Source organism: Lissotriton helveticus, chromosome 12, assembly GCF_964261635.1.
Source record: "Lissotriton helveticus chromosome 12, aLisHel1.1, whole genome shotgun sequence".
NCBI classification, from domain to species: Eukaryota; Metazoa; Chordata; class Amphibia; order Caudata; family Salamandridae; genus Lissotriton; species Lissotriton helveticus.
In genome coordinates this window covers 359,928,971-359,956,054 of record NC_136073.1, presented here as the reverse complement: position 1 = coordinate 359,956,054, position 27,084 = coordinate 359,928,971, and the positions used below count along the sequence as shown (strand labels likewise).

The window sequence follows — 27,084 nt, the reverse complement described above, 5'->3', positions numbered from 1 at the left end:
TAGACTAGAATGCACAACATCATGGTTAGTCTAAATGAGCTAGAAATCCATTTCCTCTGTGGGCACTGGATTGGGTGCCCTTTAAGGTTTCACCTGCACACTTGTCATAGCTGTCTGTTTTCGAAAACCCATTCGTGGACCGCACCAAAACCTTGCAATGAACCTGGTGCCTTCCTATTGCTTACTATTCGTTGGTTTTGTTGTCAGTCATTTGCTTGCTTTTTAGGTCTCCTGGCGTTGAACCGCGCGAAAGCGCGGTCTCGCCAGAGACCTATTGTGAGTGACTCTGCTTCCCAGGAGAGGGGACAGGAGCTGGCCACGCGCAGGGAATGGAGCGGGCCACGCGCAGCGAATGGAGCGGGCCACGCGCACGCGAATGCGCTCGCTGTGGCCAGCTCCTGTCTCCTCTCTCGGAAAGCTGCCACACCTCCCCCTGCACGCATGCGCAGAAACAGAGACACACACACACACGAGCGCACCTACACACACACACGCACGCACACACATACAGACCCCCCCGCCCTCCGCCGCCGCTGCACACACACACACAGAAGCGCACCCTCCCTCCCCCTACCCCTACCCCCTCCAACTAAGCCCCACTTACCGGCTTTGTTGAGTTCTGCAGACTCCGCGGGGCTCTCCCTCGGGCATGGGAGCCCCGCGTCACCAGCACTGCTTCTCTGGCCATCCGTGGGCGCGTGCGCGGGCTTCCGGAGTGCAAACTACAAACGTCTACGCTATGACGTCATTTTGTAGTTCATCACGCGGCAGGACATTGCGGCGCATGTGGGGAGCATTCGTATTTTAAATGGTGATGCTGCAGCACTTCTCACATCCCTAGTCCCAGGGCCAGAGCAGTTGGCAGCTTCCTATGGGACCAGCTGTTCCCCGGAGTGAGCGGCTAATGGATCCTTAAATAGAAAATAATACGTGTATGATTTTAAAAGTACATCCCGGGACTACAACAAGACAGTGTATGCATTACTGCTAAATTACAAGAATCAGCACGAGATCGATAGACAGACCTCGGCACCATCACTGGACCAAGAGCGATCTCTTCTGCAGACGCAGTTCATCATTTCTTGACAGACACGAACTTCCAGTCAGGGCGAGGAGGTGCCCCTTTAATTCGTGCGGCGGAGGCGCCCTGCTCGTCTCTTGGCAGCACAGACATGGGCGGGGAGGGAGGGTTGGGTCGGTGACTCAGAGCTCCCACTTTCCTGCACAGTTGGCAGGCGAACAAGAACGCATCGAGGCGGAGCAGCCCGTTCCAGTGTGCAGAGGCAGGCGGAGAGGAAAACGCTGCTTTGCCCCGGGATCCAGCAAAGCCCTTCGGCGACCCCTCAGAGACGGCCTTACGACCCCCACCAACCCAGTCAAAATGTTCCTCGTGAAACAGGCACTCGGGGGAATATCAAAAGGTGGCCAGGCAGGTGGCATCATGAACGTAATTGGAGGGTTGATACCCGGCCAGGGTGGCAGCAGTGGTGGAGGTGGTGGCGGCAGCAGTGCTGGTGGGAGCTGTGGAGGTGGAGGTGGAGGTGGAGGTGGAGGAGGTGGAGGGGGTTTTGGTGGTGCCGGTGGCATTCTCGGAGGAATTATTAACATCAGTGAAGCAGCAGCAAGCTACAACCCTGAGCCCCCACCTCCTCCCCGCAGCAATTTTACCAATGTGGAAGCCAATGAAAGCCCAGAAGTCCGCCAATTCCGCCGCCTCTTCCTGCAGCTGGCCGGGGAGGACATGGAGGTTTGCCCAACGGAGCTGATGAACATCCTGAACAAGGTGGTTACTCGACACCAAGACCTGAGGACCGAAGCTTTAGCCTGGACTCATGCCGTAGCATGGTGGCTGTCTTGGACAGTGATGGCACGGGGAAGCTGGGCTTTGACCAGTTCAAGTACCTATGGAACAACATCAAGAAGTGGCAGTGCGTGTTCAAAAGTTTCAACCGCAATCAGGAAGGCTTCATCAGGAGTTCAGAAATACCAGCAGCCCTGCAGGCTGCTGGGTTTCAGCTTAATAAGCAGCTGCAACAAATGCTGGTAATTTAGCAATGCCAAAAGCTCAAACTTAATTACTGGGAGACCTATTGCATTGCAAATGCTTGTTCTTTTCAGTTAAGCACTCCATGGTCTCCCTTGTGTACTTCTCTTTCCCCGTCCATGCTTATGTTGCTCTCTCTCGCTAGTGTGCCTATACTCTGCCCCCCTATGTTGTGCTCACCCGTTTGTACCTCTACATAAGGCATTGCTTTCTCGCTGGTGTGCACCTCTCTTCAGCTCTTCATTACTCCCTCTCACTGGTACGTTTCTCTTCCTCCCTCGCTTTCCATGTTGTGTGGTTCTAGAAATCCTCAAGACTCCTTCTCAGGGGTCTTACCAATAGGTAGTCCATTCAAAAGCAGCAAAGGAATTGACAGAGAATCTGAAATATGAAAAGACATCTTTATTACATACAACTGTGAGGCTACGTCGCCCAGCCACGCCTAAAAGCGACTGAATGAGATAGCCCCCTTCATGGACTCCGCACAGTCCTTTTATACAAACTATTATGCCCTAGGCACATATTTGAAGTACATTCCCAGAACGTGCACACAGATGCAAAAACCCACTTTCAAGATAAGTCCAGGCCATAAACAATGTCCACATAATGAATACATTCTTTAGCTGACAAGGCCGGATAACCCCAAAACAGTAAGATCACAGCCCATGGCATAAATAGCTCGTGGAGGTAGGAGCAGGAACAGATGGAAGTAAGATAGGCAGGGTGTGTATGCGATGAGAAGGTTTATGGCATGTTGGGCCTTGATGCTATCTTGCTCGGCCACTGGGAGAGGAACCGACCAAACAGGTTCGGCCTGGGGCAATGGTTTCCCAACCTGCTCAGGTCAGAGAAAAGTCACTCAAGGAGTACGTGGCCTTTTGGAATCGAATTTAGCTGTATTATAGCCTATGTAAAGGGCAACATACAAAATGGCTACTGTACACAAGATGGAAGCCAAAGGTTCAAAACGAAAATGACAATTTCGAGGTGAAATTGTTATTGGAATATAACGAAAATGCTTGTACATAGTGTACTGGCCATTCTCGGTCTTTTGATATAAAAATCGTCATGCTATGACAAAGTTTATTACATGAGTCCAGAATTTTCAGTACCACAGACGCACCTTTTGCCCTTACATAGGCAATAACCTATACTCACGCTAGTCTGGGTCCAGATCTATGTTTTATAAAAAATCCTCAAGATGTTACTGAAGCATAATCCTATTACCTAGCGACTCTCTGAAACAGTGGTGACCCTCATTAATGCTCTGAGGTGAAAAAGGGATACTCTTCCACAGAGAGTGGACTTTATTCTGCTTTTACTAAATAGAATAGTATTTTAAAACAATGCCAGCAAGGCAGCAAAAATGAGTTTCCAAACTCCAATTCTATACAAGCTCACAGAAAATACCCAGAGTCCGTCAAAGCCTCTACTGGCAGGCTTCTATTGTCCATCAAATCCGCTTCCAGTGTCTTCCTTGCGTTGGGCCTCTTTATTCAGGCTCTTCATGAAAATGATGTTACTAAGTATCCGTTGGAGTGCCCTCCTGGCAAACACTCATAGCTCATTCAAAAGTCTCAATGTCTCAAGGCAGTGCACCAGTGTCTCTTCTTTGTGGCAGACGCTACAAATGATGTGCGCTTCACTGATCACGGGCACAAAACATCTCGTGCAAACTCAAGTACAAGAGCAACAAACTTCAACACTTTCAGGCTCCAACACTTTCACTCAGTGTCAGGGGATGCTCAGGCTGCTCTTTTATGGATACCACACATGTAGTGCCTTCTTCCAATCTTAGACCTTCCAGTGCACTGCCATTCCGTTGGAGCAAAAGGAAAAGAGGTGTGTGGGGGGCCAAAAACTCAGGCCAAGGGGATCAGGGGACCGCGCGCTGTCAGAGGTTCAAGCACATGACAGTTGAACAAACTGAACAAACTGGATGACAGCCCTGCCATCAACAACAGGGATCCTTCGCATCTTTGAAACCAGCTCCTCTTTTCTTTTCTTTTTACAATGCCTTCTGATGAAACAAATGGCTTGCTTGGGAGGTACCATTGGGGGCACACTGATGATCGCTGTCACGCTGATGATTGCTGTCACACTACTTTCTGGTTGCAGGAATTGTAGAGCCAAGAAGTCTGTCTTTCATCTGTCACTGATGGAGAGTGTGCTTAGTCTTGATCACAGGTCTGCAGGGTATCACTCTTCCTTTGACTCTGGAAGATCCCGCAGAACCTAGTGATATAGGAAATGTGACACAACTGTTAGTTTCCTTCAAATCAAGCACAAAAACAGTTCATGGGTTTTGACTAGGGGACTGAAAGCAAGTGGCTGCAATCTGCAAGGGAGTGGCCACACGCAATGAGACAATGTTGGTCTAGAATGCACTGTCATTTTCAAAAAGCAATTCAAACATAAAGGCAGTAGGCAAAAACGGTGTCTCTAGGTTTTTCAATTAGGTTTCCGTGTGAGAGCATATCCTTCATCATCTAAGGGTAAATAACTACGCGAAAATTCTATCTAAATGGATGTCTTCACATATGGTGGCATTGTCTAATGGTGCAAATACATATTTTCCTCAATGATTAAGCCTAGGTGTTCCTAAATTCCTTATCTAGAACATCTCAAATAGAGAAATGACATAATACAGATTATCAAGAACATGAAGAAAAGTCCCTTTAAAAGTGTGCATTAAGTGCACTATGCAATACAAAGGCTAATGATCAAAGGTGCAGACAAAAAGACCAGAACTGGAGAGTCCCGGTATTTGCATGATTAGAACACATCTGATCCCACCACAAATTAAAGCAGCAGGAATAAAAGAGAACTGAGGAACTAAAAATAGACATTGAAAATCTCCTATTGAGATGGAAAACGTGTCTTACTATAACATTGGGTCAGTTGACCAGCATGTCACTACCCCGACAATCAGTCTGAAAAAACATTTTACATAACATGGGGGTCCCTAATACATCACTTCAATCTAGAAGTGTGCACATAAACAATACACCCATAATAATAAATGGGCTGACTGGTGAAAGGAATATGGAAAAAAGGAAATGGAACTAGGACAGAACTAAAATCCCCAATAACTAAGCCCTTACACCATATACGGTAATGTCAATTAATGGTCCAGTTCCTTCTGCAGGGGAAAAAATGAAAAGTTTAGGTCACCTTTAACAAGAGCCACAAATCTATAATTTCATCCTTAGGTCCAATCAAGGATACATAAATTTAGAATTACCTGGTCCATGAGGGAGAGGGCAATATCATGACTCCTGTATATCTCTTTTATTTTACTTCAATATTATTATGGCCAAATTTTGACATACACTGGTGAGGTGTTGTCTATTCGTGTCCACAGCATGCAAACATCATGTCTGTGAAATTTAGTATCAACACAAATTTTACCTAATTATTGTAAAAGTGACACATATCGTCATACATGCCTCCTTACAATACAGGCAAAGTTGTAATAATTTCTTAAGTAGCAACATAAAACACAACCAACATATACCAAGCCATCAAATATACATGCAGTATAGCAAGCACAAAAAGGCATGGACAAATTACAATAGCGCATGTAAAGAAGCAGTGACGCATGTATTCATGCAGCCCAAAACCCAGAAATGCAGGCCTGCTTAATTTGTCAGGTTTAGAATCAAAAGATTGCACCAAAATTATACTTTCATTTAATCTCAAAATTACACTTTCACTTACTCCCACCCTTCACCAGCACTGGAGATTGAACTGTCAAATAAAACTTACAGTGTCGCTTCTGACACACACCAGCAGGAACTATTCATAAAGGGGAAAATTCTAAATCATGGGAAAAAACACACGAACATTTCCTTGCAAAGAAGTCATAATAAAAACCCATCTCTGTTCAACATACTGCTGACTGCACATAACATACACAAATACCATCTTCCATAAACATACTAAATTCCAACTTCCCAACAGCGAAACACATTCACAGACACTCTACGTCCCCTGCGCCAGCAGGCCCTGAGGCCAGAGAGTCCCTCAGCAGAACATCTGTTTTCACTTACTCCTAAACCCCCACCTCACTGACCTTCAGGTCAAACTCTGCCTGACATACTCCGTGCGTTCCTTGACCACCCTCCTATTCGTCTCTCGAGCTGACAAAGGCAAAAACTGTCCAACTCTTTTTAACCCTCCTATAATCAACCCTATTGAAAAACACATTTTTATAAATGACTTCTTTTAGTGGCTAAAATTCGTTTATGCTTATATTATTAAAACATTCACTGTGAAGAATTTGCTGAGCACAACAACACAACATACCAGCTTAAAACAACTGCTTGTACCCTATGCAATTATACTCATTTCATCAATCCTAAACATGAATGCCCAAGTAGGCCCTGCCAAAGCTAGAACCTTCAATCCTGATATTAAACAAAACCCGTGCACCAGTCAAATTGGCTCACTGAGGCAGCATAACCCCAAATAATAATAACTGGCAAACTTGTATGATACCTAAATGTATGTATTTACTAAAGCCTAAGACACTGTAAAAGTTACTCTAATGGCAAGAATGCCTTTTGAAATAGTTTTCGACTTTGGAATTTAGGGAATTTCCTATGATTGCTTTACATATTAATCATCCTCAGAATGTCCTTTACACATTACAGAGGTTGAACATTGGGCATCTCTCATGTAAATCCTAGAAAAAAAGTGTTTTACGCCTGCGCCAAGCGAAAACCAACATGCAAATTACCTAATTATTCAGTAACACATAACTTAAATCAAATTTTAATGCTAGGGGGTCATAGCATGAGTACTAAGCTTTATAAATATCAAAAAACGATATTAAAAAGCACTTATTTTTTTTCAGATAATTTTCATAATTAATAATTTTTTTTTCAAAGAAACCAACTATCTTTTTATGAGAATTTCACATATAAAGGTACGTTGCATCCCTTGCCTATAATTTTAGATGAGTTCATTTATGCGCAGAAGCACAAAAACCTAACTTTAAACATGACATTTTCCTGCGTCATATTTCTGCGCCACATTCTTTTAAAAGGACGGTTATGCAAAGTTCCACCCATGTTTAACTGAAAAAGTGCTGGCTGGATGAACATTCCTATCAAATGTACTGTAGCTGAAAGGCTTGCCTGTAAACATCTAATACAGTGCAACTTAAGGAAAAAATGCTGTTTATTTATTTTTGCAAAAATAGACAATTTTGTTTTTTTTCCTTTTTGGGGCCTTATTTATATATATTGAATGTTTTTCCTAATTTTATCCTTTTTAAGCGTGTAACGGCAGTTTTGTATGCGTGCATATACTAATGCATGTAGGTACAAAAAAATGTTATAAATTCGTTTTTCTATAAAACACACAATTCATTTTTGAGGTCTTTCATATTCCTAGTAAATGTGAATTTTAACTTTATCTAATTTCAATCCTTTAACATTTTGCACATATGCGTTTTGCTTAATGTATAAATTAAATAGCAACATATAGCGATTTTAGCATGTAGCATGGTAAACTGCCGCATGTTCATGTAATTTTCGACCTAATATTAATTAATCCAACATTTCACTCAACAAACTGAAAAACATCACGAAACTCTTAATACACACATGAGCTCATTTCAAACAGAAACAGAAAGTGTTGAAACATTCAGGACACACAATACAGCGCTTTTAGGCATTTTGTTTCATAAATTGCGCCAACGCTATTCACAACAGAAGTTGCAGTAACGGGAAAAACCACATTTAAACACACATGGAATCCACAGGTCACAATACATAGGACTGAAACAGAAGACAGCTACAAATATTGTACCTAAACCAAATCATTTTGTAAATACTAAATGTAAGTCATATTCACAAGAACCGCTTCTCAATACTGGCAGAACACCAAAATTCGTTCTGCATCTCCATTCATAAAATTACACAGAACAAAGGATCCTTACATGTATTATGTCATATTTTAATTCCCTGGGGTAACAAAGTCACCAAGGAAGAAATATGTTTTTAAATCTAAACCTATTTAGATATTTAGCCGGCTAATCCTAAACGCGCAAAGTTGGCCAACACAAAACTCCAAATTTGCTAAGATCAGGCATCTTATAGCTCACTAATCTAGCTTCCAAACTTCAAGGGCGCTATCTCTATCGATACACTCGTAAATTTACAAGACCCTCGGTTATTGAAAATTGCAATGTTCAAATAAACTAAGGACCAAAATACCAAAGAACTAAGGAATGGGCGCGACCCACAAATACTTCAACTGGAGCAGATGGAGGAAAAAGTCTCTTCATTATCCGCCTATACAAATTGCAATTCGCATATCCAAACCTATACAAACCTATCAAAGCTATAGCAAACAAATAGTTGTCCAAATTCTAACTGCCAATTTCCAACCGTCCTAACAGTCTCTTCTAAAATACTTACGCCACAAAAAGAAAGGGTTTCTCAATCAAGAGTGGCATCTTTTGGAGATTCTGAGTCAGAAAAAATCAAAAACATACTGAGCCGCAAAGACAGAGAATCCCCCAGAACCTCTGTGCACAGAGTACCTTTTTTAGTAGATTTCTGTCTTGCCTTCCCCAGCAGTTTTCCATCCTCTGACACAGTTACTCCTCAGATAGCCACTGGACGATTGAGCCCCACGTTGGGTGCCAACTGTGGTTCTAGAAATCCTCAAGACTCCTTCTCAGGGGTCTTACCAATAGGTAGTCCATTCAAAAGCAGCAAAGGAATTGACAGAGAATCTGAAATATGAAAAGACATCTTTATTACAAACAACTGTGAGGCTACGTCGCCCAGCCACGCCTAAAAGCGACTGAATGAGATAGCCCCCTTCATGGACTCTGCACAGTCCTTTTATACAAACTATTATGCCCTAGGCACATATTTGAAGTACATTCCCATAACGTGCACACAGATGCAAAAACCCACTTTCAAGATAAGTCCAGGCCATAAACAATGTCCACATAATGAATACATTCTTTAGCTGACAAGGCCGGATAACCCCAAAACAGTAAGATCACAGCCCATGGCATAAATAGCTCGTGGAGGTAGGAGCAGGAACAGATGGAAGTAAGATAGGCAGGGTGTGTATGCGATGAGAAGGTTTATGGCATGTTGGGCCTTGATGCTATCTTGCTCGGCCACTGGGAGAGGAACCGACCAAACAGGTTCGGCCTGGGGCAATGGTTTCCCAACCTGCTCAGGTCAGAGAAAAGTCACTCAAGGAGTACGTGGCCTTTTGGAATCGAATTTAGCTGTATTATAGCCTATGTAAAGGGCAACATACAAAATGGCTACTGTACACAAGATGGAAGCCAAAGGTTCAAAACGAAAATGACAATTTCGAGGTGAAATTGTTATTGGAATATAACGAAAATGCTTGTACATAGTGTACTGGCCATTCTCGGTCTTTTGATATAAAAATCGTCATGCTATGACAAAGTTTATTACATGAGTCCAGAATTTTCAGTACCACAGTTGCTCTTTCCCTGCCTCCCTGTTGCATACTCCTACATGCACACTCAGTTGCTTCTACCTCCCTACATTGCTTCACTGTACCTGCATCCCCTACCAGCTGTTATAAAAAAAAGACGCGGAAGCTTTGTTTTATTTTTATTTACTAATCCAACTCTAGTTGGTAAATAAAAAGCAAAAAAACTCCCCGTCATGTTGTAAGTATCTGACTGCAAAATGACGTGTCTGGCTGTGTCATAGGTCTTTTCTCTCCTCATTAACCATACTGCATAGCTTTGCTAAAAACATTGATAACGCCAGTAGTTCCTAAAGGCGAAACGTATTGGAATTGCCAATGCTTGTTTCTGTTTGATTTATTCATTTGTAATTAACCCTCTCTCTTGCCCAGAAAATTATTTAGTGGCAGTTTTAAATGAGTTCCATAAATCTCTATCTGAAACTAAAAGGGCTATGTTTCTGCTGTTTTTTTTTCCATTGTAAAAAAAAACTGGACAACCCTACCCTACCCTTAATTTTCACTTGGAAGAAGGGAAATGTCTCACCTCTGCCTGTAGAGAATGGATGGGAAAGCACGTCTGCTTACCTGGCCTCTTTCTCTTGACTGGAAGTAAAGATTAGATATGCTCTCATCTTACCCTTTCCTTTTTTAGGTCTCGCTAGACGAAAGCAAAAGCGAAGCTTTTGCTGTCTATGCGAGACAACTTATGTAGTTACTTTTCGGGGAATGTGGACAGCAAAGTGCCACGCGCATTTTCAGGCCGAGATTTGACCTCGTGAGCGCGCACGCCCAGCCCGGCGCCGTGCACGTCCCCTGCCACAGATTCCCTAAACACACACATGCACACGCATGCAGGAAGGCACACACACACACACACACACACACACAGACACGCGCGCACCCCCCCTACTTCTCCCCACTCACTGGCACTGGCACCCCCCCCCCCGCACACACGCAGGAGGCACCTACACACACGCACGCACACACACATACATACAGAGACACCCCCCGCCGCCACCGCCGCATACATACAAGCCCCCCCGCCCCCCGCCGCCGCATACATACAAGCCCCCCTGCCCCCCGCCGCCACCGCCGCCGCATACATACAAGCCCCCCCCGCCGCATACATACAAGCCCCCCCCGCCGCCGCCTACATTGAAGCGCCCCCCAGCCCCACTTACCGCCATTATGCTTTATTCCTCTCATTTTACAGTGTGCTGCTCTCAGTCGCAAAGTGGTCCATCATTTATTTCGACCGCCCTTTCTCCGCCGCTCGCCACGAACACCTCCCACTTCCGGTCCTGCCCTCCCTCCCCCGCCTTTCCTTGTGTCTGTGTGTATGTTAAACTCCCAAGTGAAATCCGACAAAGACCTCGCCATACCCTGCATTAAAGCACCTGTGCCCAACAATTTACAAAAGAAGGCATTTATTATGGGAGTGTCACACCCCTAACTCCCTCCTGGAGCTACGCCCCTGTTATAGATATCTTGTACATGAAACTCGGATTTTCGATCTGGCACGCGGGCTGGGATTTACTTTAAGGCACAATTCTCCCCTGCTTGAGTGGACCATTGCTGTGAAATGCCATCACTTCCCCTTCAGCGAGGTTTGGTGTAATGTTCATTGCGCTAAAACATGAGCAGCTTTTCGTCCGAGCGCGGTATGAATAGGGCTTTGGTCACCGGGGAAGAATGGAGCCCGTGACGTCAGTGGTCGGAAGGGGAAGATGGCGCGCACACAGCCAGTTGTGTATGTACGAGCCTGTCTAACCGGCTCCTGCCTCTGCGGCTCTCTGGGCTCCAGCAAACAAGGATAATCCGTGAAATACGGACTTCTGTGGCCTTAAAGATGCAAGCAGGCCTGGGGCAGGGGCGTATCAAGGGTTTGTTTGCATCATTCCCGCAGCCAGACCTGTGTGAAGCTGTTTGTAAGTCTGACCAGTGCACCCCCAGGCTGCAGCACAGTTCTGCAGCAGGAACATGAACAGCTGAGCTATTTTACCATCTATATTCCGAGATGTCCTTTCCCCCCACATCATCTGTGTGGGACACATTCCAAATATCACCACATATATCATGCACCCACACTGAATGTTGGGGAAGGGGGTGTTTGTAGGGCCATTTGCAGAGGTGCACGCTTGGTGAAACAAGCATTTGCACTGCAACAGGTCTCGCATTTGCAAGAGTTGGAGCTGTTTAACATTGCAAATGACAATGCCTTTTATTTTTGTTTTCGTTTTTAAAACATAAATAAAAGGCTTTGTCATTTGCAATGTCTATAGCTCAAACTTGCATAAATGCGAGACCTATTGCATTGCAAATGCTTGTGCTTCTTTTCCTGTCCACTTATTAGGAGCATTGTTTCTGGAAATAACTAGATAAAGTTTCTGTTTGTTTGGCCTTTCCAAAAACCTCAGTTTAGGAGCGCTTACATTATAGAGATCTGAACCTTATTCAGTCCAGTGGAAGTATTCATAATCTCTTTTACAAAGGCATGTTAAAGAATCAGCCTCTGTCTGTGCGTGGCCTAGGAGACATCGTAATCTGGGTCCTCCTGAAGAGACATTTTCATTTATAGTGCAGTTTATGTTGGTTACTGGTATTCAAATTGTGGATTATGACCAGCTTGATAAATCTTTTGGGTCAGTTTGGCCCTCTATGCCATTTTAAAAATCTTTGCCTGGATCTCGGGGATTTGGATCCCCCTTAAAATATGTTTTTTTCAGTTTATAGTGTGGTTTCTGTTGCAAAGCATTCAAATTGCTTATTATATCTAGTGTTCCATATCTTCGGGCGTCAGTTTGATCCCCTCTGCCATTTTCGAAATCTTTGCTAAAGGCCCTATAATGTCCACCAATTTATCCTAATATCTGTATATTTGACAAACCTAACTCAGTTGCCAGTTTTAATCTCTCCTCCCATGAGTGCTCCTGCATTTTCTTTTTTTTATGAGTTTATGCACCAATATACTCTGCATCCCACAACAGCCTCTTATGCTTCAGCCTGATGGAGAGATCCCATCACTCTAAGACTTCCAAATCCAGGCCATGCTCCTCCAAAAAGATCTTCTGAGCTTTGTGGTCTCCTCAGTATTTCCTTGCCATGTTTTAGTCTCAGAATTTCTACCTGAGGCAGTTGCCCTCTTTATGGCAGACTGCTAAAATAATCTTCCTCTTTGGAAGAGTGTGGGGTGGGTGAGAATCTGATTTTGTAAGAGAGGCCATGCAATGTTCTTAAAAAGGACCAAGCAGTTCAGGTTTCTTGGCATGCAAAGCCACTGAGGAGGTGTGCTGCATGAAGAAGAGTACTTTGTGGGGGCCAGAATAAATGGCCAAATGTGCAGAGCCTGAGATCTGTAGGATAGACAATATAGCTCTAGGTCCAAATCTCTTACACTCCTTCGCAGATTACACTTGGCTGATCCTCTTGCTCACCGAGGACCTTGCTGACGCCAAAACCAACTTCTTCAACTCCATAACTAACGTAGCCAAATGGATGAAAAACAACAGCCTCCAACTCCACTCCGACAAAACTGAAGTACTGATCTTCGGGAAGAACACCTCCGGTTGGGACCACAGCTGGTGGTCTGCAGAGCTCGGACTCACAACACACCGACCGACCACGCTGGCAATCTCTGCATCATCCCCGACTGCCAACTAACCACTAAATGATAAGTTAACACAGTTGCCTCCTAGTGCTTCCACACACTTCTCATGCTCTGCAGAATCTGCAGATGGATCCCAACCAACACCAGAAAGACTGTTACTCAGGCTCTTGTCCACAGCTGCCTCGACTACGGCAACACCCTCTATGCCAGCATCCTCATCCAGCTCCTCAGAAGACTCCAGATCATACAGAAGACTGCGGCCACACTCATCCAGGACCTCCCCAAACGAACCCACATCGCCCCTCACCTCAGAGACCTCCACTGACTCCCCATCCAGGAAAGATGCCAGTTCAAGATCCTCGTACACGCCTACAAAGCCCTCCATAACCTAGGACCAGCCTAGCTCAACCATCGACTGAGTTACACCAACCTACCTGCCACCTACGCTCCTCTTCACTTGCCCTCGCACACACCCTCCTGTATCTGCCGCAGCAGCAGCCACTCCTCCTACATCGCAGCCAAGACCTGGAACTACATCCCTCTGCAGCTCCATATAGCCCCCTCGCTGGCAGACTTCCGGAAGAGACTCAAGACTTGGTGTTTCGACCGAGACAGAGCACCCAGATACCCCAGAGGTGGGTGGGGGTTCAGAGTGAGCTTTACAAATGCTGATTGAGTGAGTGATTGAAATCTGGATTTTGTCTTCATTATCAAATGGAGAGTGTGCTACAAGGATACTGAGCGAAACACTGAGATGGACTGATAAGAGTAGGCTGCCTCTTGGTCGTACTGGACATATCAACAGCTTTTGATACCATAATACATCAAGTACTTTTCATTAGGAATGCTGAGGTTGCTTAATCCAGGCCTTTAACAATTATCTAGTTTAGGTCTTTTCTTACTTACTAGATCAGAGTACAGTTAGGTTCCTTTCTGCCAGCCGCACTTTCATCAGGGAACGATGTCCCACAGGGCTCCTGTTTGATGTCCTTTGTAACCTCTATACGGGCCCACGTTTTAGCCTGTTTATTGTATCTGATGTTAGAGTTCAGTCATATAGATTCTTAACTATACATCAGGGTAGTAGAAAACAATTCCATTGATCCTGATCTTCTGTGAGGCTTCTAATCTAAGATCCAGAGATGAAAAGATCAGTCATCTTCAAATGAACAAAAGCAAAACAGACTTTCTTTTTTCACTGGCACATGTCTAGGAGACCTACGAACTCTAAATATCCCTAATCTCTTAAATCAAACGTTTTGTTTAGCACTAACTGTGAAGAATTTTAGTTTTATATTTGATTGTGGAATGACCTTAGTAGTGCAGCAGACAAGATGGTGTGAAGCTGTTTCCATCGGTTAGGAAAGTTAAAACCTTTTCTCCTTTTACTATCAGTTCAGCACTAAGTTTTAGTAGATGGGGTGTTAATTTACCATAACTCTAGGCTTATTTCAACCTTCTCTGTGCCAGCCTACCGACATCATCAATAGCATCTTTGTAAAGGGATGAAAGACACTGTGGTGCGTGCAGTTGTGGGTCTTCCCTGGCAGGAAAATCCTTGCATTGGTTTCCGGTGATGGAGAGGATCCGGTAAAGATTGTTCTGCTAGGGATTGAGATGCTTTCACCAACTAGGTGGATCTTCTGTGATTGAATAAGACTATATGTTCCTACTTGCTGTTTACACAGCCACAAACGTGTTCTCTTCACGCTACCAAGTTATGAACTTAAATCTAGGGGCGGAAGAGCTTCCTCAGTGGCAAGTCTCCTATACCTTGGAAGTCTTTCCTATACACCTCCACCCTCGATTCACAGCTATGCAGCAGCTCTGAAAATCTACCTTTTTTAAGACCGGCTCCTTGGGACCACATGGAGGTGGACAGCACTTTATAAATGTCATCATCCATTCATTGAATCGCTGCTTTACCCTCCCCATCCCAACTTTCATAATACTTGGTGTTCTGTCACATACCCAACCCAATTCTTTAGTCCCTCTCATCCAATTGTAAAAAAAACAAAAATGTTCTCCTTGGTATCATACCATTCTCCTTTACTGCTCTCCATGCCCTCTCCCCCTTACTCCATGCTCTACAGAGGGCGCAGCGTAGACAAAAGCTGTTTGAGAGCCACGTGAGCGCTCCTGAAATCCAGACCAGTGGTTGACAGGGAAGACAGGAGGTGGTGGTGGCAAAGAGCCACCCATGTTTCTCTTCCACACTGTGGTCCACAAAGATGCAAGAGAGGTGATGTTAAGGCAGGTGAGATGGAGCCCAGCCATGGGCCTTTCTTTTAATTCGCTCAGGTCTCTGGAGACCTAGGCGAGGTGGGTGAAAATCAGTGAAGCATTGCTTGCCTTCGCGTTGTAAAATCAGCTTTCATTTTTCCACTGCTGTGACTTCATAGCTTTGAATATCTGATCCAGTATCCTGCTAATAACTTCCCTTAGAAGCCAGACATAAGTCATATGTGTGTTTGTTCTGTCCTTATCCTGTACCAGCGTAATTATTCAATAAATTGCCGCAGTAAGACTATTCTCCCACACTTCAGTGGACACTAGTAGTGTCAGGGCACTACTGATTTCTTCCACGTTTAACAGAATGCCACCCAAATTCGTTTCTGTTTGACCATGTGGTTTTCCTTGCTTTCACTTTTCTTTTATTCTCTTTCTATGTATTTCAAGAGATGGTTTTCTTTATGTTGTAGGTTTTCCGCAGTAAACCAGTCAAATGTTGATTAAATCTGAAGAAGTGAGTACATAAATATTTCAATACGTAGGTAACGTCATTGAGTGAATGACATACTGACCCTCACTAATTTGTAACATTACCCTTCCCCTCAGGACCCTGAGTTTTGCACTCTTTCTCCTTCCAATACCTACATCCTCACTTTAGGTGCTAATCTGCACCCCTTCACACAGAGTCCCCGCGATAGACAGCTGCATTTCATTTAAGATGATGCAGGTTTTTTCCCCATTCTATTGAAATTACTTTATAGTGCTTTCTACCTCTAACAAGGCTTTGACTATATAGGGTATTAAAATGAAGCTCCCCTTATAGATCGCTACCAGTACGCGCACCGTTTTAGAATTTCGCATTAGTTCATTTTTACACTGTAATACAGTAGTAGAAATTGCCTTTTCCGCAGTTATGAAATAGCAATGTTGCCATAATCGCTTCATGTTCTCACTTTTCTCCCTATTAGTCTAATGGGTAGCACAGCCCCCTTCCATTCAAATAGCTTTCTGTGTCATTATGTGGAAGCACAAATGAGTAAATAATCATTTGTTGAGAGCTGCCAATGTTTTTGTTTTTGATTAAAAGACCTGGGAATGTAAATGTGTGCCATTAGCATCCATTAACTTTTAGCTTTACCTCTGTGCCAGTCGTGACCTACAATTCAATCATCAGCTCCTTCATTAATGCCAATGTGAGCGCAGGCACTTCTGAGTTTACCCTCACAGTGGGGCCTTATTAGATCCCACTGCTAGGAATGTGTACAACGATAAAGCTGAAAGGACTGTAGAAAAATGTTATTTTCTCACAATTTTTTGCATGCTTGCAGGAGTTTCTATTCGTTTTACCCTGCCATCTCTCAAAGGCCTAGTGTCGCTTATCCTGCTTCTGTGAACTTCAGACTTATTAGGTCGAGCATTCGAGACCTCTTGTATATACTTTAGTATATATATACTTAAATGTGTATGTACTTTGTGGGCTCTGGAGATCAGCCCTAAGACTTGTCTGCATCCGCTTAGGGACTTTTTTTCTGTTAAAGTGCCTCTATAGAACTGTCTTGTTTTTACTAAGTGAACCGCTGACCTAATGTCTGAGGAGACGTTTAGCATAGGAGTTCTCTGATGGTTCCTCAGTGTCCGTAAATCATGTTTTCTAAAACTAGCCAATGGAATGCTTTTTAATTGCTATATCTCTCTATTTTGGAACTGTTGCAGGGCATTTGGCCCTAACCATGCCATCAGCTCTCGTGGGTTTAACGATTAATTCGTAAGGAACTTTTACTCCTCATTGGATTATGAGCTATATTGAGGGAAGGTGTTTGTGGTCTACTCCTAAGCAGGGTAGTTTTGTCGAAGCAGCTGTTTTATGGCAGCTTAGTTTGAGTCAACACCTTATGGGCATGCGACTACATTGTGACCCGACCACCTAATCACACGTTGGTGAAAAAGTGGGGCTCACTACCATGCCCTGTATATGTAAAATAATTCCCTTCAGCTGAGCATGAAGCTCCGCGGGATTCATGACTAGATTTATTTTCTTGTAGGGACATCAGTGTAATGTCTGTATCTATTTCTGCATCACTTAGGGAGCCAGCCCAAATAGTTATTGCTTTAAAATTAATGTGGGACTTGGGTTTCTCCTTTTAACTCAGTTCAGCATTGTTTTGAGGGTGGACTTGATCAGTTTGGGTATTTTTACCACAGCTAGTTTAGAACTACTTATTTATAGGTCAGGCATTTTCCAATGAATTTTAATACTCTCAGGGACTTGTATAATTCCCATTCACAAACCAGAGATATGAACGTTGCATGCTGACTAGTTTGCGAAGGGGAATGATATTGGCGAATGGGACCTATGCACTAAGAGATCTCATCACAAATTATCTATTTGCAAAGAGTCACAAAAGGACCTGCCTATTGAATATTAATTTGTCATGTGTCAAATTACGATTCCATGTGTTTGAGTCTGAATGTTGCGATGATGGTCTACAAGAGTTAACAGACAACCATCCATGTGCATTCCCAACGGTAAACTATTTTTTTTATTTTTTTATTTTGCAGTAGCCTGTTCCAATGAAAACAACAGGTGTTGCCTCTGTTAAAAATGTAACAAATAAAAAGAAAACAATCCGACTTGGGAGACAAGGAAGTTGGGGAAGTGAGGGATGGAAGTAGTGGCTACATTGATCACGGTCTGCTCCGTCTGAGTCTGGCACCATGACTCTCAAAGGCAGAGCTGTCTCACAGATGTTGTTTTGCAAATCAGTTGCCGCAGTAACTTAGGGGTCACCCTTGTCACACCACATTCTAGTGGCGATTTGTAAAGGATTGCGCGACACTTTACTTAGTTGGGAAAGACTTTTACAACTTATAATAAGGGCTTAAGTGTAAATAGCCCTTCGGTGATTGAAAAATTCCGTGATTTTGTGCATCACAGTTTTTGAGACTGCAAAAGGGCTTTGTACTTCAGACCCCTAAATTCCTGCAGTATTTATGGACTGGGATGAAAAAAAACACTGTTGCATTCTACTGAGGATCCAATACGAAAAGTGCAAATGTTTAAGCATATGCTATCTCTCAAACCAATATATATATATAGGGGGCTCCGCATAGGTCTTGCACCAAGCTATGAGACTCCGGATCCCGTGATGTTAACAAGATGGGCGGAAATAAATCTTGATTGTTCTGCGAAGCTAATGGGAGTGTTAATTGAATTCGCTGAATGCGAGCGTCTGAAAATACAAGCAGAAATTGACAAGATAGAGATAGAGATAGCGGGGTTTGGAGCAAGTGAACAAGCTGACAAATTGAGAAAGGACATGGACATAAGGGTTAAAAAAGATGAAGAAGTAATAAAAAAACGGAAAGCCTTCAAGTTTGAGCGGGACCGCCTGGATTACCTGAACGGTCAAATTTTCACTTATGCAAAAAAATATGAAAAAGTGAAAGCACGAGCAAGAAAGACCAGACAGGTTGCAGGGGCTGATGGAAATGAAGTGGTTTCATCCACGGACGCTAGTCTCACCTCTGGAAGTGAGACGGAAAACGAGATCGCAGGGCCCTCCACGGTGGGGCTTGTCAAGCTGTCCTTAGCTCAAGAGGTGAGCTGCCTTTGTCAAGACCGGCGCGATACCCTAAGACCAAGGGTGAAAGGCCAAACTCAGGCAAACAAAACCGGATCAACCAGAAGCGGGGCGCAAGGAGAAAGTGCCGCAAGTACATCGCAAAGCAAGCCAAATCAAACGGGAAGGAATCGTTGGAACAAGACCAAAAAGAAGGCAAATTAACTTCTGAAAAAGGAAAAAACTATTCTATCATCAATTTAACAAATGTTGAGTTAACTCCCCAAGAAGAGAGTATCCTTGGTTTGGGGTTATCGTATTGTCCACCAATGAATATTAACTATGTTGATGCAAGAATGGACTCGTATCGTTTTATAAGGAAGCTTAAGCTTAAAAAATTCTTTCTGCAACAACCAAAACGCAAAAAACTAACTGGGCCAATGTGTAGTCCGTCATTATTGGTTGCAGGGGAACGAGAAAGCTTTGATGAGATATGGGACTTGCAACAGGAAAATTCAAATATCATGGACGTTCCCTTGGTTATTTCCTCTGAAGACTGTGCCATAAGCCAGACACCTTTCAAACCTAAATCAACCTTTTTGCCTGTCATGGTGCACGACAACTTGGAGGTATATCATGAACTTGTGACAAAGGATCTTAAGCAACTCTACATAGCCACAAATAAAAGAAATAGAGTCATCGATAAGAAAAATCAATGCTACCAAAGTTTAATCACCAAACTTGGGAGCAGATTTGATGTAATTGTGCGCCAGGCCGATAAAGGCGGGAACATCGTTTTATGGCCTCGGGAGTTGTATGTGGCGGAAGCGGAAAAACAGCTGCTTGACACTACATGTTATAGAAAGAGTAACATCACTATAGTCAAGGCTGCATGGGAGCATCTCAACTCAAAGTTGATGGCATGGAGAAGTGCTAAATTGATATCCATGGAAGAGCACAAGTTCATGAAAAATGACTATCCTGTAATCCCGGCATTTTATCTTATACCGAAAGTGCACAAGGACATTAATTTTGCACCAGGTCGGCCGATTATTTCGGCAATCAATAGCGCCACTGAGAACATTTCGCGCTACATCGACTTTTTTTTACAGGACTGGGTAAAAGGTTTAAAGTCATATGTCCAGGATACGTCTGACTTTATCAGGAAATTGAATCAGGTGGCATGGCAGGAAAATTGTTTGTTGATGACGTTAGATGTTTCGTCATTGTATACATCAATCAAACATGCAGATGGTTTAAGAGCGGTGGGATTCTTTCTAAATCAGAGACCTTTAAATTTTGCAGTGCATAACAAGATGTTGTTGGCTATGATTGAACTGTGTTTGGAACAAAACTTCTTCTTATTTGATAACCAGGTATACCAACAGATCAGGGGCGTAGCAATGGGGGCCTGCTTCTCTCCGAGTCTAGCGTGCTTGCACATGGGGCTTTGGGAGGAGCAGGTCCTATGGGGCACGCTAAATGACATAATGAAGAAGCATGTGGTTCCGTACTTACGGTACATAGATGATTTGTTCTTTATGTGGCGTGGTACGGAGCAGGAGGCGTCAGATTTTGTGGTAACTTTAAATAACAATGGTATAAATTTGATGTTTACTTCAAATATCGATTCCAAATCCGTCGCCTTCCTGGATACAGAAGTGTTTGTCACAGGGTCAGGTATAGCCACAAGAATGCACAGAAAGCCTACGGCGGGCAACACCGTTTTACACGCGTCAAGTCATCATCCTCAGCACTTAATCAGCAGCATCCCCTTTGGGGAGATGCTGCGGATTAGGCGAATTTGTAGTCTGGATGCGGACTGCATGAAGGCACAAGAGGAAAGTAGAGATCGCTTCCTGTTACGTGGGTACTCGTTAAAAACCATCTTAAGAGCAACAAATCGAGCCAATGCAATTCCCCGGCAGGAAGCACTTGCAGTAAGGGCCAGGAAAGGTCCCTCTACTGAAGTGACTGACAACCTGGTGATCGAACCCAGGGTGATTGTAAAATACTGTAGGCAACATAAGGAGATTCGCAAGATATTCTACAAGAACTGGAATCTAATAACAGGGGATCCTGTTATTGGTAGATATATACATGGCAAACCACAAATAACTTTCAGAAGGTCTGGATCCATGGCTGATAAGCTGGTCCATAATTTCCTCGAAAAACGAGTCTCCGACACATGGGGGGCATTGGGAGGAGGTTTTAAAAAATGTGCTGTATGCAAGGCCTGTAAACATGGCTGCAGTAAAACGCAGTACAATGTACCTTTCAGAAAAGAGCCGGTAAAAATTAAGAAAAGGATGTCCTGCAAAACAGACTTTGCAGTCTATGTACTGCAATGCCCATGTGCCCTCCGTTATGTAGGGAGTACTCGGTTGCCCGTACATAAACGAGTTCTTCAGCATATTAGGGCAATTGTGGGGAAAGATCAGAGCTATCCGGTGGCTCGCCACTTTGAAGCTAAACATAACAGTGATGCAGCCTTGTTACAATATTATGCCATTGACTGTGTCCCTCCGCTAAAGCGAGGGGGGGATAGGAATGCCAAGCTAAGAGCTTTGGAGACGAGGTATATACTGGAATTGGACAGCAAGACTCCGAATGGCATGAACGCGAGTGAAGATTTATACACTTGCCTGTAGTGCCTTCGGATCTGCTCCAATTCTGGTTGTTTCCATATATATTTCGTTCAGTTAGACATATCATGCGAAATGAATCTTTGAAATACTCTGATAAAAGCATATTGATACATTTAGAAATAGGTCAAGTAAGAATTGGGATACTGGTGTCATGAAGGTCCACAGGGGTGGTGGTAGGAATGTGTCAGAACAAGTCCTTCCCCCTATTGACTCATTGAAAATGAATAGATTTTAAAAGAAAGAGTGTTTTTTCTTTTTGGTGATTTTTTGATTTTTTACAGATTTTGTTGGTAGTCACTGTAAGGTGTGGGTCATACACAGGATATACAACTGAGTGGAAATTTCTCCTGTGTAGATAGGAGTATAGCAAATGATTATGAGAATGGATAAGAATAATAAGAAGGGGGAGAATACTTGACTGACCAGCTAATGTGCATTATGGTTGCTGGTCGATATGATTTGTCAACAGTGTTCTGATCAACAATTAGATAAACATACATACACAGGTATAAATAGAATGAGAGTATATATTTTTTTAAAGTTTTCCATTGGATATTTGGGAAATGTATATATTATAAAATTATGTGAAAATGTATATATTTATTATAGATGTATATTTTTGTAGTTTTGTATTATAGAGTATATATTTTTGATAGCAACTAGTTGAATGTATATATATAATTAGATGGGAGTGTGTATATATATTAAGTTGTCTCATGTACAGAACTGTGGGGTTTTTTAAAAACTTTGTATGAAATAGTGTGTGATCGGAGCACGAAATTTGAATTGTATTTACCCTATTATGATGGGCACTGTGCCCTTTATCTTTTTTGCACTTGCGTATTTGCACTCATAAAATTTGCATTGCACTGGAGAAGCAAGAGTTAAATTAAAACGTAGGAGTGAGATCAGTTGACTCCTCCTGTTCCGCCAGTTGTAAGTGCTTAAATATCCTGTTTTTCTTCCGTGACGCTATCATGTGACCAAGCCTCGTGTTGGAGGCGAAACGCGTCATGCGGACTTGCTGGGTTAACTTTATGAAATAAATCCACTGAAATTCAAACAAGAAGGGTTTGTTCTTTTTCGTCCTCGACGAGGAGCTGCTAAGAAATTGGTAGTGGTGGAGCGGCGGCTTCACCAGACGGAGGTTGTGATAATATATATATATATATATATATATATATATATATATCGACTACCTTATTAAAAATTACGTTTGAATAACCTTTTAAAAATGGTTCTTCAGGCAGGGGTGCAAATACATTTTTATTCTATTTTATAAACCTTAATAAATAATCAGACATGGCCATTTCAGATGAATTGCACTACCTGGAGGTCTACTTGACTGATGAGTTCGCCAAGGGGAGGAAAGTGTCTGATCTATACGAGCTTGTGCAGTATGCTGGAAATATCATCCCAAGACTGTAAGTAGTGTGTTTAGCACTTGACTTTATGTAGCATGCATAAGACGGTGAATCCTACGTATTGTCAATATTTTTCACATGCAAGTATGCTGTATGACCGAACTTGTTTGCAGTTTATGTACGATGAACACTACTTGACTTCTTAAATCACGTAATAATTTTGAAGCTTTTGGGAAATATTTGCCCTCTGCATTTAATCCAGGTAATCCTGTGTAGTAATTACTTACAACCAACTGTGTGTGTGGTCTTGTATTACTGCAACTTCTCATGGAGGATGTTTCATTGTGATAGTACCTCCTGCATCATCCCTGTTTGTCATGGAATCTTTCCGTTGAATGTCCATTCAAAAGGCCCTCCTGGTTTCTCTTTCACATTGATAGCCCCTGCTAATCACTGTTCCTGTCTTAGTCTAACTGTCACCTTGGGTTAGCCTACTCTGCTATTGCCACTGTGATTATATGTGCTTGTGTCTCTTGCACGATCTTCCAACCTGGCATCCCCTTGGTGGTGGTCTTCTACTGTGCTTGTCATTCTAGGTGGCCTACTACTGTAATCAACTCTGTTGAAACATTCCTCTCTGTAATAACTTCCAGAAAGGGACTGTAGAAGTAGACTTTTAGAATGTGAGGTGACAGGAAGCTAATTGTATTCATCTAGAACTAGCAGACCAATGTTCTTCTATAAATAATGTGCTTTACTTTCTTAACACCTTGCTTTAGTAGTTGAAGTTAATTTTATGATCTTTAAATAAATGTTTAGATGCATCCGTCTGCTCTTTTGCTGTACTCATCACAAGGCATCACATTCTGAGACTGTTTCACATATTTTTATATCAAACATATGTTAATGTTTGTATAATTGTTTGGGGCACTACTTGGAAAGGTACTTTAATTTTTTGCTTCAGTGGTTTCAGGCGATGGTAGCCTTCCTTGTGCTGGTCACTTTTTGCAGTCATTAATTATCTGTGAATGGCTCACACATGTTAGAATTCCACATTAGCATTGTGTATCTGCAGATCTCACTCTGCCATGTCACCAGTATCTTCTGTAGCATGCCATTTACTGACTCTTTGGCGCCGCATCACATCAGCTTGCCCATCTTGGACAATGGTTGAGTCCAGTGTACTGAGATGAAAGAAGCACTGCTTGTTTCATCATTCGTACTGAAGAACCTGCGATCAGAGGGCTTGTTATGAAAACGTTTTATGTAGGTGGGCCACCAGCTTTATGGATTCACATCAAGCACTCAGATGTCAACCTTAATTCAGAAGCACACATGAAAAAGCTAGTGACTGGTATCCTAATCAATGGTGGGATGGAGAGGGGAGATTGGTAAATATTGGGCGTCACGAGAGAACGTGCGCAGAGTGGGCTTTGGGTCACATTCACAAAAGAGGTGCCCGCCTTCATGAGATGTTGAAAGCTAGTTGGTGGACCTACTTTGTGAGTCAAATGCGCTGAGACCATAAGCCACTGCAAGCGGTTAAAAGTCTCGATTTGTTTCCATGTTAGGACAACCTCCTCTCACTCACTGTTGCAGTAGGCTGTATTGAAATGGTTCGCATGTGATATTAGGTCCTATCAATATTCCTTTTGGTTTTATAGTTTATGTGCTTATTACATTTTAGAAAAGGATACACACATTTTTCCTTCTTTATGTTTTCAACTGGTTATGTCGTGGTCTGTGTTAGCTGACGTGCTAAAAAAAATGGTACCTTTGCTAATGGAATGAAAATAGATTGTTCAGCTACTTTTTTACTTCCTTTAGTTGCACATACAGGGTTGTGGAATTCCTATTGCCCTTCCAATAGCCCGATGCGCACAACATACTGTTTGGGGCCAAGGCCAAGATGTTTTCATGTTTATTTTGTCTTTGAGACAAGTAGGGCCACCCCTCTGCTCGTTGGCTGCCAGATTACAGTACCACATTATGGATCAGGGAAGGGTATTATCGGCAGTTAAGGTAATATTTGTGTCCATGCTGTTCGAACTTGTATTTATGGTTCATTAATACAAAGCATTTATTATTAGGGGGAGCCCTCTAAGGAAATGTTTTAAGTTCAGACTGCACTACTGACTCTGGTTCCAGTATGAACATGTATACACACATTTGCAAAGTATAACAATGGGAAAGCTTTGAAAATAATGCTTCCAAGATGCTCTCGGATTAGATGCAGATGTATACAAAAGCTTGAAAGCAAGATTGAAGATTCTTTGCTTTCAAAATAAAATGTTCATAAAAACAAATGCAGATAGGAAACGTTTTTGCTAAACTACTGTGAAATATTAGGTACCATTTCTTTTAAGAGTCATTTAGTAAAATGTGTTATGCGTTGATGCATGCTAGTATTTCCCCAAAATACTCCTTATGGAAAATCTGTGTAACCAGTTTCAATAAAATTATAGGAAACGTAAAAATAAACAAGCAATGGCAAAACCAATAGGTATGAAATTTATGGTCAGCCTTTTGGTTTTGTCAGTGCGTGTCTTGTTTTGACATGGTTTTAGTACACCTTTATTGTTGTGGGAGCTACCGGGCCTCATCATTATAACAAACATTGGCAAAAGCAAAAATATTTTTGGTCTCAAAATGCGCACATTGCCACATTTGTTCCTGACCGTGAACAAAACTACTTTGAGTGCTGAAATGCTCCTTTTGAAAGAGCAGTATGCTGTCAGTCACAGTGTAGCCAGCCGGTAGATGGAGAGAATTGTAATAAAAAAGTGATGAAATTGACAATTACATGTTATATGGTTGAATGAAGGTTATTGTAAGATAGTACCATCCACTATGACGTTTCATGGTGGTGCATTAGTTTTATGACATTTTTGATTTTTATTGTGTTGATGCCCTGACAAAGCCAGTAAGCCTGCCCTTTGATATTGTGCCTTATATATGTGGGGGGTATGTGAACTCTGAGTTCAGGGCTCACTGGTTATGTTAAAGGGGCAACATACATTCTTTTGTTATCGAGTTCAACACATCAGATTCATTATTAGGATTTTGTTCTTGAATTTCTTTAATAGTGGGTCAAGGTCATCATTAGTTGTTAGCTGGTGGTCTTCTTGTGCCTCTGCTTAGGACCAGGCACTTGATTTTTGCTTGCATCATTCACAAAGGCTTCTGCATTGGAGGTTGTAACAGGGTTTTAATTTTTGTGTTATGTGGTTCTTTTGGCTACGGAGGAGACACAATGACGGGTATGCAATGCAATAATATTAACACAGAACCCCGTAAAGCTCCTCTTTCACCCATAGACCTTCAGTGGCTAGCAGGGTGGTGGTGCCACAAGACTGTGGCCTCACGAGGCATATAAGGGCTTCAAGCATACAGGGAATGCAGGCTGCATTAAATGCTACCCACTCCAGCTGAATGTGTAGGAACCAGCCTCCTTTAGGAAGTGAATGCGCGGCAGTTAGTGGGAGGAGGGGTAAGAGATTCCAGGTCAAATACAGAAAGATGCCTCACCGGGAGGTTGAAAAAAATTAAGTGTCATGAGGTCAGAGCAGGATCAACAGAACCTATCTCACCTGAGAACACAGAAGTCGTTATTGTTGTGTTCTAATACCTACAATCCCTTTGCGTACATTGACACTTGGATCCTTTGGGTTGGCCCAACAAATGTACAGTCAACATCTTCTACTTTAAGGCTTTGAGAGGGAGTTTACTGGAAATATTGATCGAGAAGAGATGGAGGTGCCCTGCTTATCCACATCAAGACAAAACATCAGCTCCAGGATGAAGCTAAGCAATCATCCCCAAAGGGAAACACCATGCAGCAAATAGTATTGCTAAATATGCTGCTCTCCCTACAACCACCCTTCTAGTTTCTCAATCTAATATTCACCAAAATGAGAATATGCTCAGTAATGTCTTTTCTTGATTATTTGGTCTCCACATGCCAGTGAAACAACAACTGTACAAGGGAAACGCCTGAAAACCAGCCAGCGTATAAATATTACATTTCCCTCTGTCCTGTAAAAGTATGTATGAGGAGGAGTGAGAGTATGCCCTGAAATGTGTTGGAACAAATGTGGGAGGCATAGAGGAAGACCAATTTCTCGGTGTGATGGAGCACCATCAATTTGTC

At 42.8% G+C, this 27,084-nt stretch overlaps 1 protein-coding gene and 1 pseudogene across 2 annotated transcripts in view; both read left to right on the top strand.

The window, feature by feature from the left end:
• VPS35 (VPS35 retromer complex component) overlaps positions 1-27,084 on the top strand; it is a 464,919-nt gene that overhangs the window by 140,782 nt on the left and 297,053 nt on the right. For both annotated transcript variants that reach the window (XM_078669694.1, XM_078669693.1), the window contains exon 4: positions 22,871-22,994. In XM_078669694.1, the coding sequence (XP_078525820.1) occupies positions 22,871-22,994 (124 nt within the window). The remainder of the gene's footprint in view (positions 1-22,870; positions 22,995-27,084) is intronic.
• LOC144799240 (calpain small subunit 1-like) lies at positions 1,287-2,052 on the top strand (annotated as a pseudogene).